Source organism: Myotis myotis, unplaced genomic scaffold (genome assembly GCF_014108235.1).
Source record: "Myotis myotis isolate mMyoMyo1 unplaced genomic scaffold, mMyoMyo1.p scaffold_m19_p_3, whole genome shotgun sequence".
Taxonomy (NCBI): domain Eukaryota; kingdom Metazoa; phylum Chordata; class Mammalia; order Chiroptera; family Vespertilionidae; genus Myotis; species Myotis myotis.
Window position 1 is genome coordinate 182,031,806 of NW_023416335.1, and position 15,175 is coordinate 182,046,980.

General features: G+C 34.6%; 1 protein-coding gene across 7 annotated transcripts in view; it reads left to right on the plus strand.

Moving 5' to 3' along the window:
• Positions 1-15,175, plus strand: part of ABCC9 (ATP binding cassette subfamily C member 9) — a 114,014-nt gene that overhangs the window by 9,753 nt on the left and 89,086 nt on the right. For 6 of the 7 annotated variants that reach the window (XM_036299899.1, XM_036299903.1, XM_036299900.1 and 3 more), the window contains 5 exons: positions 1,813-1,954; positions 6,478-6,599; positions 10,329-10,495; positions 11,503-11,745; positions 13,697-13,882. In XM_036299899.1, coding sequence (XP_036155792.1) covers positions 1,813-1,954; positions 6,478-6,599; positions 10,329-10,495; positions 11,503-11,745; positions 13,697-13,882 — 860 coding nt within the window. The remainder of the gene's footprint in view (positions 1-1,812; positions 1,955-6,477; positions 6,600-10,328; positions 10,496-11,502; positions 11,746-13,696; positions 13,883-15,175) is intronic. The other variant, XM_036299902.1, reaches the window with a different exon arrangement.

The following is a 15,175-nucleotide window of genomic DNA, read 5'->3' on the forward strand; positions in this document are numbered from 1 at the left end:
TGGGGTTTGGAGGTGCCCAGATGAGGCCTAGCTGTGAAGCAATGCAAGCTGCTGTGGGGCCTTGGGCTTTCTTTTGGAAGTTCTGGGTCTCTCTGACCCAGCTGCAGTTTGTTAGGTAATTTTCAGATTGCAAAGGGCCAGCCCTTTCATATGCAAAAGCCTCTGTGCACAGCTTGAGTGGGTCGGGGTTTCAGGGGATCAACAGGGCGGAGCAAGCAGCTATGGTTGCTCCTCAGTCCTACCCTACGAGGCCCTGGGTCTCAGTGTCCCACAGTAATCGCTGCAAGCACTTCTGAGAGAAAGCTGCCTTCGAGTTCCGACCAATGCCAGACAGTCCAGTTTTTCCCCCGTATGAGTCTGGGTCCCCAGAGACTCGCCCGGAACTGGAGTTCAGAGCAGTCCGGAGCTTGAGACTCCCTTCTGATTGAAAAAGACAACCGTGTCCTCAGTTGCCAGCCCTTTCTGTGTGTGCCTCCGTACTTCTGCACTTTACTTCCGCACCTCCTCTGAGTCTCAGTGTGCTTTTCCCTTTCCTTCTAGTTGTTTCCACTCAGCCAGCCTTCCTGTGGTTCTGGAAGATGTATGTTTTGTCTTTTAGTTGTATTTTTGAAGTGGTTGTGCAAGGCAGCAATTTCTAATGTTTACCTATGCCGCCATCTTGATTTTCCCTATATTGTTCTTTTAAAAAAATATTTTTATTGATTTCATAGAGGAAAGGAGAGGGAGAGAGAGATAGAAACATCAATGATGAGAGAGAATCATGGAATAGGTGACTCCTGCATGCCCTTAACTCGGAATCCAGCCGCAACCTGAACTGTGACCTCTTGGTTCATAGGTTGATGCTCAACTGATGAGCCATGCCAGACAGGCCCTTGATTCTGCTTAAAGCTCAACAATGAGCAAGACTTTAGCTTTCTTAGAGAAAATACTTTACCACTGTTGAATAGTGCTGGCCCAGTCATAGGTTTTCATTTTTCTCACATTATATGCATATGATTAAGAGTTGACTCAACTAATGAGTTCTATATTTCATCATCACATATGACCTTTTTTTGTTAGTTTCTCATAGATCCTGTGTTTTGAGAGGCTTTAGACACCAAACTTGTTTTATTAATACTATCATTAATTTTTTTCCTTTTGAATGAATCAGAAACCTATCAATAAGAAATAATCATGCTGTCACTCAGTTGGTGATATTCCTGAACAATGCCATAATTGTTAACTTGTTAACCTAGGCCAGTGGTCGGCAAACTGCAGCCCCTTGAGTGTAGCTCTTCCACAAAATACCACGTGCGGGTACGCATGTACAGTGCAATTGAAACTTCATGGCCACACTCAAGGGGCCAAAGAGCTGCATGTGGCTCGCGAGCCGCAATTTGCCAACCACTGACCTAGGCAGTCCTGTAAAAATAATTTTGAAATTATTTTTTTTAATATAATGAAAATAGATCAAGATTTCCCCTGTTTCTCTAGAACAGTGATGGTGAACCTTTTGAGCTTGGTGTGTCAGCATTTTGAAAAACCCTAACTTAACTCTGGTGCCGTGACACATATAGAAATTTTTTTATATTTGCAACCATAGTAAAACAAAGACTTATATTTTTGATATTTATTTTATATATTTAAATGCCATTTAATAACGAAAAATCAACCAAAAAAATGAGTTCGCGTGTCAGAGGTGTCATAGGTTTGCCATCACTGCTCTAGAAAGTGCTAGGTTTAATGAACTCCCCAAAGCATATCACAATGTTAATTATTTCCATGATTATAATGGATCCTTTTACTTATCTCTTTATTTTTTTCTTTTTTCAGGATGGGGCAGTCAAAGCTCAAAAGTACAAATTCATCACAACACATGGCTTCACTTTCCTGGACATAACCTGAGATGGATTCTGACGTTTGCTCTCCTATTTGTGCATGTTTGTGAAATAGCAGAGGGGATAGTTACAGATTCGTAAGTGACTTGACTTAGTTAATGGGATTACACTATGCATACAAGAGAGTGTATTGATAAGGGTAGTAGCTAAGAGCATGGCATCTCAAGCCTAACTTTTTGGTCATAACTTAGGAACAACAGCTGCCACCCAGTATCTATGATGAGCATGCATGTTGGCCATATTTTTGTATTGCTACATAATTTCTTTGATAATACAAGTACAGATCTCTGTGGCTTGTATGCATCGACGTACTTTCTGTCTCTTTGCTCCTTCATCTATGTAGCCCTGACAGAAAGTTCTATTCTTTAAAACACTTTGATGTTTACCTTGTCTTCCAAACTAGGTATAAATAGCAAGATTGTCTATATTGACAGATAGCTCTAATAACTATTTATTTACAAATAAATGTATAACCAGTTCTCAGATGTTTCCATTTACCTTGTAAAGAAGCAAATATAGGTGAGGCAGGCATTAAAGGAGTCCAAGAACCTATTAGGATATAGCTACAAATCGAGGCACAGCACAAAATTATTTTTAAATCAGGGTTTGTCATAAAACCCTGACTTTTGAAGGAATTTTGTCATTCTTGTAAAAGAAGTTTATATCAGGCAGTTAGAATATAATGAATTCTATTTATAAACTTGAACATAATGTAGGGAAAATATTTTTATCACATAGTAACAGAAAATAAACTTAGATAATAGAAAAGTTTTGCTTATGAAATTATGCTAAATAGTACACCTTTCATGAAGAATTTATATGAAAGGGCCTTTAAAGATTTTAAAAAGAAAGCTCCAAAAAAAGCATTCATTTTCTTCTTATCTAGTAAAACTTCCCTTGACATCTGTTTATGTTTTGCTCTTGTAATTAACAAGGAATGAAACTTCTAAACTTCTGACACAGAGCCAACTATTTTGTAATGTCGTCTGAGAGTTCTTTACATATATGTGCACATCGTGATTTCTGATAAGAAAAATCAGAGGCTCTTAGATATGCCGTCTCCAAGCATTTAGAAGCTTAATTGGCTGTTGTTATCTTAATGATAATTGTTTAAAACACCCTGGCATATTTGTATTATATTGTATTAGCATAGCCAATTCTAGTGTTCATATTTTATTCCCTTAATATATGTATAGACTAACTTGACATGTTCCTCTGTGTATGTATAAAGGGGAAGATTGGTTAGTCCAATATTTCCTAAAACCCTGACATCACATAGGCAAGGATGACTTCTTTCCAGCCTCATAGTTGATGTCAGAGACTTAGAAGAGAGACTGAACTAATAATGATGAAGGCATATGCTAATGGCTGGACCTTGTTTTAAAGTGGTAGTGATACAAGAGATCCATGCTAAAAACAACCAGAGGTAAACCTTTGATCTTGTCCTGTTCCTCCCATTCTTCAGCTGTAGCCGTCTTCCCCTTACCCTTTATATCCAAGCCTCTCCAAAGCCATCTATCTGCCAGTTACTTTTGAAACCATAGATTTAGTTTGCTTTCTCCTGCCTTGTCCTATTCTGGAAACGGCTTCTGCAAGAAACCCAATGAACATTAATAACATCTTAATATATACTCTTTCCTCCTTAACATAGTTATTATATTTGATGCAGCTAATCATTCCTTCCTTCTTTACTTTTTAAAACAAAATATTTATGAACTATATTTTACTTAAAATATCACTTATGCTCATTATAATCAGCAAAACAATGCAAAGACCTTCCTAATTGAGTAATTAATTTTTATAGTAATACAGATATTAAAACTATTAATTTTTCTTTTGAAATATCCTTATCTGTTGCATTGGTATTTGTAACGTGTTATCTTTTTTTATTTCTATATAAATAATTTATGATTCCCGTGTAGATACTCTCCTAGGTCTAGGAATCATTTTTAGTTTGCTATTTAGTCTAACTTGATAGGTTTATTATAAGAACATATAATATGTTAAATGAATACTTTTTGGGATTTATTAATATTTTCAAAATAGTAAAATACTTGATATATTCTTTGTAGGAGATGAAATTTTATTGAGTTTACTGATTGGATTACTGAAATCTTGTATCTTTATTATTTTTATATTATTTAATCTATTACATTCTAAAAATGTGTATTAAAATCTTCACTGTTATTATGTTTTCATTTGGGATTTTTAAAATCATTTTCTCCTTTTTGAAATTATTCTTTTGTCCCCCATGATGTACACTTTTTAAATTTTTTTCCCTAACTTCCTGACTAAAGATTTTCCGCTATAATGAGATGCATATGCTACCACAGAACACTGAGATCAGTGAATCACACTCTAAAAATAATAGAGCTTAAGGGAAGATTAGGGTTGGGAAAACCACTTGCAACCCAGACAACTTTGTGAGCAGAGCACTAACAATATGACAGTAATCCTAATAAAAAACTTGAATGGTTAAAAGACACAAATAAATGCCACAGTACATGTAAAACCTTATAGTAGCTACTGGTATCTTTATTCATCCTTTATTATTGCTTCCCTTAATTATGTTTTATCATTCTTTTTCTAACTTCTTTCATTCACTCTTTGCTTTATTATAATTATTTATTACTGAATATGTTTCTGAGTATAGCTTTTACAACATTTCATATGCTTTCATAAGTAGTATGATCATTTTAAAATATCTTAAATATTAAGTGACTTTTAAAATTCTTTCTTTTGTTCAATAATTAAAGAGTATTAGAAGTACTTCCTAATTTCTGTATTGATGAAATATTTATTTTCTACCTTTTCTCTTTGAACACTTTGAACTACTTCAAAAGTGGTGGGTCGTTCTTAAGCCAGTTTTTACGCTATCACACTTTCATTAATATGTCTATATTAATGATTCCAAATTCATCACTGCTCATGTTACAAATCTCTACATACACTTGCCTATTAGACAACTTGCTTTGCATGTTTATTGGTCCATACATTCCTGCTGAAACTTACTGGCTTCCTCTCTCCAGTTTGTTCATCTTCTTAAAATCTTATTTGTTCACACCACCATCCACTTAGGCACCGTGGGAATTATTCTCTACATCTCCATCACCATCACCCTCATTGTGAAACTCTATTAAAGTCCTGTCCATTTTAACAATTAATATTTTTGCAAATGTATTATTTCCTCCATGTTTCTGCTGCCAAATCTTAATTCAGGGTTTCATCATCCCTCACCTGGCCTATACCAATGCTTTGCTAACAGCTTTCTTTCCTTCCAAGTCTTTCCCCTCACCTCAAACCTGCACACGCCCTATCAGCTCCATTATTCCCATTACTAACAGATTGAACTGTCTAAAACTTAAATCTGACTGTACCACTTACCTATTAAAATAGTTCAATTTTTTGCAAGATTAGATTCTAGCTCTTTACATAGCATACAAAGCCCTTTATCCTATCTCATTACACTACTTGGAATTTTGAACATGTTATACTGTTTCATGCTTCTATGTATTTTCACATTCTATTCCTTCATTTAAAGTGCTGTTCCACCACTTCCCTGACAAGTGAATTCCTTTTTATATTTGTTTCCATTGCCGACCATACCTCTTCTGAAGTGACTTTCCCAAGTGTTTCTCTTTCCCTCACTCTCAAACAAGTTACTTTCTTTTCTATACTGCTTGTATACTAAAATATTTAAGTATTTGAGAAAATATAAATGTTTCATTGTGTGGCATTGTTATTGCAAGAGGAGTTGAGTGCTGTCTACCATGCAAATCTGTCCTGTCATGTTTCTGATCCACCTGAAGCTGTCTGCTGTCTTCAGAACAAAGCCTCCTCTCCCTGCAATTACACTGCATTGTTTGTAGTACCCTTGAACTTATCTAGACCCTCTGCCTGGAACTGTCCTCCTCTCTCTTCCTCTGGGTAATAATTTCTTATTCTTAAAGTTTCCATTCAGAAGTCCAATTTTTTTACAAAGCTTCCTCTGTCACAGACTCTAGCTCTGTATGTGCTCACAGTCCCTTCACCTGGGTTGTAATTTTCTATATACTATTATTATCCTCCATAAACTCCAAATTTTGTGATCACAGACCACAGACACCGTATCTTGTCTTGTGTCCTGTTGCATCCTAGAATCTAATACAGTGTCTGGACCAGCTAACACGTATGTATTCAATGAATTAAGGAAAACGGAGAAATCACTGCAAAGGTTAGGAAAGCTATCAAAAAATAAACATACTTTTCACACACATTAGAGTTTATTTCCAGTGGATTGTTTTTACTTGCTATAGGTGTTAAAAATATTTCAGCAGGTCTTCCCTTTAGCTTTGGAGCAGTTATATATATGCTTTTGTTCACATTTTAAGGTCTTGTTTAGCTGTGTTTATTCAGCCCTCCATGTTAAGGTAGATCCTTTCAATAGAATTTTGTCCCCCAATATAATCTTCCTTATATGTTCTCTTGGCAACTACTCCTGTATTTTGTATTTTAAATCTCTGATTGCTAAAAGAGAGTTTTAAGGAGGAAATTGGAAACAAAATGAGAGACTATCTGGAGCCATCAGCTGTAGACACTGACACTGTACCGCTCTCCATAGACGGCGGGCGTCGCGGCACCTCCACCTCTTCATGCCGGCCGTGATGGGATTTGTTGCCACTACAACATCAATAGTATATTATCATAACATTGAGACATCAAATTTTCCTAAATTACTTTTAGGTAAGTATGATCAAGTGCCCGCCTACCCCCCAAAATTGCTATTTGTTTTCCCTTTTTCTTATAGAAACTCCTATCAGCGTGGGTTGGGATTGGGAAGAATTAAACGTGGGAAAAACGACAACGTTTCATTCTTCTGTAGTCTCCCAATAAAGGTGGAGGGGAAGATAAATTGAGTTGCTTTAGGCTGTGAAAACATCATATCCCCAGGACCTCTGTTCTCCACTAAATACCCCTCATGAAATGTTCGTGTGTGGCAGGAGGAAAGTGGAGGGGATGTGCTGGCCTTCTGGCTTGCACAAGCTGTACTCTTGAGAATCAGAGCACTTGCAAGGAGCTATTGCACTGTATGGTCCCATGAAGCAGTCATCTCATCTAGTTCCACGTGTTTCTGCCTTAGGCTTGGAGTCCTGAGGCATTTTCAGAAGGTTCAAGGCTTCCATTGATATTGTGGGAGTGTCACGCTCTTCCTAGAATTTCTGCCAAGGTATCAGGGGGCACCGTGTGGCAGAGTATCCTTCATAGCATGCGGAAAACGATGTTGTCCTGCCTGGCCAGCATGGCTCAATGGTTGAGCCTTGACCTATGAACCAGCAAGTCATATTTTGATTCCTGGTCAGGGCAATGGGTCAGGGCAATGCCCACTATGGGGTGGGTTGCGGGCTCCATCCCCACAGTGGGATGTGCAGGAGGAAGCACAGCCCCTCATCATACCTAACATCTTTTCAGCTTCTCTTGCCTCCCTGTCCTGTAGAAATCAGAGGCTGTCTAAAATGTCCCTTACTTTTTCCTTAGGTTGAAATAACATAACTCATCCCAATTAGTTATATTCAATCTTCTGACCCATCTTAGCATTCGCTGGTGTACACTTTCATAAACAGAGCTAAGAGGAAAGGATAGAGTATGGATCATGGACAGGCTTCAGGGACTTGTGAATCTCCTAAAATGATAGATAAGTTGTATGTGTTTGGGTGTGAATGAATGCTTACAGTTTTATAAGGTTCATAAATTTCATTTGATTGTATATGAGGAACATAACATTGACTGATAAAGAAATTAAGAAAAGTAATAATTAAACCACACATTTTTTTCACACATTTTAAATTTTAATGTAAATAAGATTTACATTAAAATTTAAAATGGATAAGAATATATTGATTATTTAATTTTATGGTGTATTGCATTATTTGATTGGGCAAAGGTAATCTAATAAAAATAAGTAGACAGGATAAATATTAATTTAGAAGGCTTATCAATGTCTGAATTACTAGAATGCTCTTTAGTACAAAATGACAGAGATATTATTACAGTAATTTCTTTATGAAGACGCCCCCCCAAAAGTGAAATTTCTGATGGCAACAGCAAAAATATACATAGCATTGGGAATTCGATACACTAGACATTAAGTTTCTGAAAAACTGATGATAAAAGAGTTATAAGACATAATTAGAGAGGAAAAGTGCATTTTAATAATATTTTGAAGGAAATGTGATCAGAATCTGACTGTAATTTTGATGTAGGTACTAGGCATAATTTGATCATATTTCTGGAAGAGGTAAAAAATAGTCTAACTTTCTCCTTAGTTTAGGAAAGAAATATTTGGACCTAGAAATATCACACTTATTTTAAGATCACATACCAAACACAGTTGAAAGAAAGAATTATGCAAATACTCATATATCTACTACTTAGATTCTTCAATTTATATATATATTTTTATATTTTATCAAATATCTACATCTTTCTGTCCCTCTTCATTGATCAGCACATCTTATTTTTGATGTATTTAAAGTAAGTTGCAAAAAAATAAATAAAGTTTCAGACATTAATATGTGTCATCCCCTGATGATTTCAGCATGCATATCATTAACTAGAGTTTAAACACTTGTTTAAAGTTCTTTTGGGGAGATAAAATTTACACACTGAAGTACAGAAATCTTTATTTGCTAAATGCATAGATGCCTGTGTAAACCTATAATTATATAGAACATTGCCATCATCCATGAAAGTTTTCTGGTAATCCTTCCATTCAGTCCTCATTTTCATTTCCACGAAAGCAACACCTAATCAGATTTTTCCCCCTGCCATAGATTAGATTTGACTGCTCTAGAATTTCATATAAATTGAATCATATAGTTTAAACTCTTGTGTAAGACTTCTTTCTCTCAGCATGATTTTTTGAGGCTCATTCATATTGTAGTATCAATCAGTATTTTGTTCTTGTAACTGTGGGTATTCCACTGTATAAATATACCTCAGTTTTTCATATTCTTGTTGATGTATAGCTGGACCATTTCCGGTTTTGGCTATCATGGGGGGAAAAGGCAGCTATAAACATTCATGTGCAAGCCTTGTTGTGGATTTATTTCTCTTTGTTTTATTTCTCTTGGATATATACCTAAGAGTAAAATTGCTGGGTCATAGGGTAGGTAGGAAAATGTTTATATTTGTAAGAAGCCACAAGATCTTTTCCCAAAGTGGCTTATTTTACAGTCGCACTAACAGTGTGTGGGAATCCCAGTTGTTCACACGCTCTCCATCATTTGATGATCTTAGTTTTGTAATTTAGCCATGCTGGTGGGTATGTACTAATAACACATTGTGGGTTTAATTTGCATTTCCCTAAGAACTAGTGATGTTCAGCACTTTTTGATGAGTTTACTGGCCATTTGTTATTTTTGTGAAGTGGCTATTCATATCTTTCGTTGAATTTTTATTTGGTTGTATTTTTATGGTTGAGTTGTAGGAGTACTTTGTATATACTAGATACTAGTATATCATCAGATACATGTTTTGAGAATATTTTCCTTCTAGTCTGTGGCATGAACACTCATTTACTTAATAAATATAGTGATCAGAAAATTTTAAGTTTTTAAATATTTTATTTTATTTTTTCCATCACCTTTATCCTATCTACGTCCTCTTCCACCTCCAATAAAATTTTAATTTTGATGTACTATAATTCATCATTTTTCATGTATAATTATTGTTTCCTGTGTCTTAATAAATCTTTGCCTTCTCAGCATGTTTCCCTCATATTCTCCTTTGACAACAGATTTCTAGGAACATCTCTGCTTCCATCTCATATTTGCTACAAAATTCTGGCTGTGGTTGTGATGGTGTAGATCCCTATCCTTCTGACATGACTACTTGCAGCCTGGGTTTGCTCTGTAGGACTGTTATTATTCTCTGCGCTCGGATTGTGTGTGGTGTTTTAAACCATTTTGAGTGAGAAGGGTCACTACTTGAATGCTGATTTGTAAAGCAGTAAACCGATGACATAGCTTATGGATTCCATAATAATTCCAAGGTAGCACTATTAGACATATCCCTGGGAGTTGCAAGGCACTTATCTATTGGTTAGGTTACACAAATAACTTGTGAATTCATCGTATAAGCAAGGCTTCTTAAAAAACAAGACCAAAAGATAAAGTAAATTTTTAAGTCTACAGAATTACACAAGTTCTGAAGTGTGTAGGCTATCCTTACCTATATGTCTCCTTATGTTTGTACATCTGTCACATATAATCAAAAGAGGAAGCACTAACATTTTAAAATCATTACCATACCTCACTAAAGCATACATGTTTTTTCAACAAATAAAATGATCTGGAAATAGAATATTTAAAATTGTCTTTGTTATTAAAAAGCATTATATGTATATTGAAATTTCAGTGAGGTTTTGAAAAATATCAGTGAAAGATTGAATCTGTTTCTTTTTCCTTTTCTCAGCCCTATTCCTGTATTGGGTAATGGCCTTTATTACAAAAACCATAAAATTGGTCAAGCATTGGCAGTCTGGTTGGGGACTATCAGATCTGCGTTTCTGCATCACAGGCATAATGGTCATCTTGAATGGACTCCTGATGGCTGTGGAGATCAATGTCATTCGGGTCAGAGTAGGTATCTAATGATTTTTTGTTTAGCTTCTAGAATTCAGGACCCTAATATTAAAGATTGAAGTCAGCTAGAAATCATTTGTGTTTAAGAGGATGAAGAAATGTATGTCATCTATGTGTATAAACATAAAGTTGAACTAATCATTAAGTTTTAGACCATTAATGTTTCAGAAAACTCAATTTGACCCTGGGATCTATTTATTAATTCAAAAATATTGATTGGATGCCTGTTATGTGCTAAACACTATGATTAGTTCATATTATAGATGAAATTGTTTTCATTAGAAGTTTCAAAAGCTTCATCATCCATGATTGATTCAAAGCAAGCCTGTGTTAATGAAACTACTGTATTATCAGAAATTTCAAACTGAAAAGATCTAATCCAGCTTGTTCATTTCACTGATGCAAAAACTTTGCTATAGAATTAACTCTTGCTATATATCCAAGTAGCATGGTCAAGGCTCATATCTGGTCTATGATTACAAATCTATGGTACTTTCCAGAACCTAATGCTTCCAGTTATATTGTGACATACTAGTGACTGATTTTTTAATATTTATTTTCTACCAGTGCACTTTGAATTTGCACTGAATGGCAAGATACATGTTGCAATAATGTTAGTCAGGCCACAAATTAACAGAATGACAACAATGGTGTTGATAACCCATTTAAAAAAATCTAAACAATGTAAGTCATTTAGTTGACTTTCTCGCAGGATAGCATGAATGATTAAATTTTAGCACTGTAATAACTATCTTTTATAGGGATAATTGATTTTTTAGAAGTGGCTCCAAGTGGGTTAAATATAAAATTCTGGAATTCAATTAGTTAATTGAGTCACATCCAAAGGGAAATATTTTAAAGAATATTTCAGATATGGATGGACAAAAGTATGCAAATACAAATTTTGGCCTCTTGAAATGAAAATGTAGGAAAGGTTTAAATTTTATTTTTAACAAATGGAAAACGAATTGGGTTGTTATTTTGTGGAATGTTTCTTGCTACAGAGATATGTATTCTTCATGACTCCTCAGAAAGTAAAACCTCCGGAAGACCTCCAGGATCTTGGTGTGAGATTTCTTCAACCGTTTGTAAATTTACTGTCCAAAGCAACATACTGGTGGATGAACACACTTATCATATCTGCTCATAAAAAGCCTATTGATCTGAAGGCAATTGGAAAATTACCAATAGCAATGAGGGCGGTAACAAATTATGTTTGCCTGAAGGATGCATATGAAGAACAAAAGGTAACAGTATCTGTTTTTCATGATAATTGTGGGGAATAGACCTATTAAACATAAAGGCTCTAAGCATAAATAATACCTATGGTTAAGGAAGAATAGATTTGCTCTCTCTGTCTTCCCCAGTAGTTTTGAGTCATGTTAATTGGGCTGCTGAGGATCAACCAGAAATACAGGGTGGGGCAAAAGTAGGTTTACAGTTGTTAAGTTTGCAAAACACAGAGTTTATTCTTATATTATTATTTCTTAATTGTATTATTTTTCATACAAACAACTACAAACCTACTTTTGCCCCACTTGTATGTTGTGTCAGCTGCCCAGTCAATATATGAGCAGGGATAGAGAGAGCACTCTTTTTCTCTGGGACCAAGTGGAAGGTAAGAATTAAGTTCAATAATAATGTATGTCTAATCATTGTTACCATATAATCAATAATTCATGGACTTTTTGTTGTCTTTTATCAAGTATCTTGTCAATATTTGTTATTTAAAGAGAAAATAGATTATATCCATTAATAACTAACTTTAGGAAACTAAAATTTTTTATTAACTAAAATTTGGATGCTGAATTTCAAACTTAGGAAAATAAATCAAATAAAGGGGCACTTCTACTTATTCCATGTACCAAGCTATATATCAGCCAAAATTGGTTTCTTCAGGTACTTTCTTTGCATATTTATAATTGCTTTAAAAATATAAATGTAGGAATCTTGGATGTTTTTCAGTTTGTTTTCAACCTGCATACTCTCCACAGTGGTAAATGTATTTTATATTGCAATAATGTGCAAATTTTATTGTAATTAAAAATATGAGCATACACAACCAACATTGGAAGGGAATAGGATGTGGGGAATCAGTTATAGAGTTTTTGGCTGTTTAAAATTAAGATAAACAAAGGATTATGGTAAATGATGAAAATGACCTCTGTTTTGTGTCAAACATGTGTATTATGAAATTAATATTTCAGGAAATGGTTACTACAAATAAACCCGAGTCATCTCTTTGATTTCACCTCTGGGAAAAGTATTGCATAATATTTTTAAACTACTGTGCTAAAGTAAAGATTAACAATATAGCCTAAGAACAACTTACAGTTCTTAATACTCTTATAACACAGATTAACTTGAATTTGGTGTGTTAATTAATTCTTTTTATAAAAAAACTTAAAAAAAGAATAAAATTTTATTTATCTAACAGGAAATTGAATATGAAATACAATTGAACTCTATTGTGTTGAGTTAGCTTCTTTGCCACAGTGAAAAAACTTTATTCACCTTTACTCCAAGAGATAATTATGATTGTTCAGCTCTTAAAATATTTTCAACACACAACTATAGATCTATGAAACTATGAATTGGCTTAAGCATATATGCCACTTTTTATTTTGCATTTTTTTAAAGGAAGAACTAGAAAACACAAGTCTAACATAACTTTAAAAGTATCTACCATTCACAGAGATGGGAGGAGAAACAATTTGAAGTTGGGATCTTCTGTTTTGTTTAGCTTATAATAATTTGATAAGAGAATCTTTTATGATCTAGTAACTCCAGAAGCCTTGATTAGCCTGTCAGTAACCTTGCCTTTATACATTACTATCTTCTTTTCATACAATGTTATTTGGTATATTCATGACAGAGCTACATTTTCCAAATCAAATCGAAGGGAATTAAAATAGATTTGGCCTTAAGAATTTTGGGTCATCCTTTGACAACTAAAAATAATACAATGCCATTTAAAAACTGTCCTGGTTACTCTTCATTTCCTCTATTACATTAAAATGCATTCAGTACATAGAATGCAAGAATACAGAATCATGCATATTATACTGAAAGGGACTCATTAACAGTTATTTATAAACATAAAAAAATGGGAAGAAATTTCCATAGTGGCAAAGATTAATTGATGTGCTAGTCATTTTATCTAAGTTCATCTATTTTTTGTTTGTTGTTTTTTTCCAGAAAAAAGTAGCAGATCATCCAAATCGGACTCCATCTATATGGCTGGCAATGTACAGAGCTTTTGGACGTCCAATTCTACTTAGTAGCACATTCCGTTATCTTGCTGACTTACTGGGTTTTGCTGGACCACTCTGTATTTCTGGAATAGTGCAGCGTGTGAATGAAACCCAGGATGAGACAACAGGAGTAAGTTCATGGTACTTTTGAAAGGAAACATTATTGGCGGGTTTCATTGTCATTGTTACTTTTTACTAATGCAGTTTTACAAGTAGTTCAAACAGGGTTATTTATAAAGAACTCAATGCTTTTTAAAAAAAGAAATAACTAATTTTTCTTGCGGAGCATATTGTGCATTTATCTATTAATTGAATGGATATGGTCAACAAAATCTTTTCTCAGATTCAGAGCCTATAAAATTTTAATAAGCATTTACTGTGAGCCAGGAACTATGTTGGAAATTTCACATTAGTTATTTTAGTTGATCTTTATAACAATCCTTTAAAGAATTTTCATGCATGGGTGCATGCGAGGTGGTGGCTGAGTCACTTTTCTAGAGGCCTATGACCAATAACATTAGTAATGTGATTTTCAGTATGTACATTTTCTTTTTCTAATATATTAAAGACACAATAATAAGGGCACATCACATTATGATATTTTTATTAGATATTATATTATTATTTTGGAGGCTATATAGTATTAGATATTTGCTGTTATAAATTTATAATCTTATATTTTCTGTTCTTAATAAACTCTGCATCATGAATTTCCTAGTTTCTTTCTAAGGGCAGAGTTAATTTCCCTAGATACACAGATGGAAATGCTAGTGCAGATGCATTGATTTTCCTTTTCTAGTCTCTCAGTCTAATTTCCTGTCATTTTTTCTTTACATTTTAAAATTTTATGCATTTTCAAATCCTGCAGTAAGTGCTGCCTTCTCAGGGAAGCCTTTTCTGATTATCTTAGTTGGAATTTGACTCTGCTTGTTACTCCCCTAACACAATGTCTACTTTACACAGGCTCTTGACGTAGTGCTATTTATAATAAGGCATATCATTTATGGATACCCTTATCTTCCTAGGTTTTAAGCTGTTATTTTCTTTTGTCAATCCTCACCTGGGGATATTTTTCCATTGATATTTAGAGAAGTGGAAGGGAGGGGGAGAGGCAGAGAAAGAAACATCTATGTGAGAGAAACACATCGATTGGTTGCCTTCCACATGTGCCCTGACTGGGTGGGGATCAAGCCTGCAACCAAGGTATGTGCCCTTGACCAGAATTGAACCTGCGACCCTTTAGACCATGAGCAGATGCTCTATCCACTGAGTAAAACCGGCTAGGGCACGTCGGCTTTTTAAACAGAATGATTGTGAACAATTCATGCTGGTACCACAATGCTTAGTCCAGTTCCTTGCATGTATTAATCCTCAATCATTATTGAAGTAGATATTTGCACTTTTGTGATGTTTTGTCCCTGCT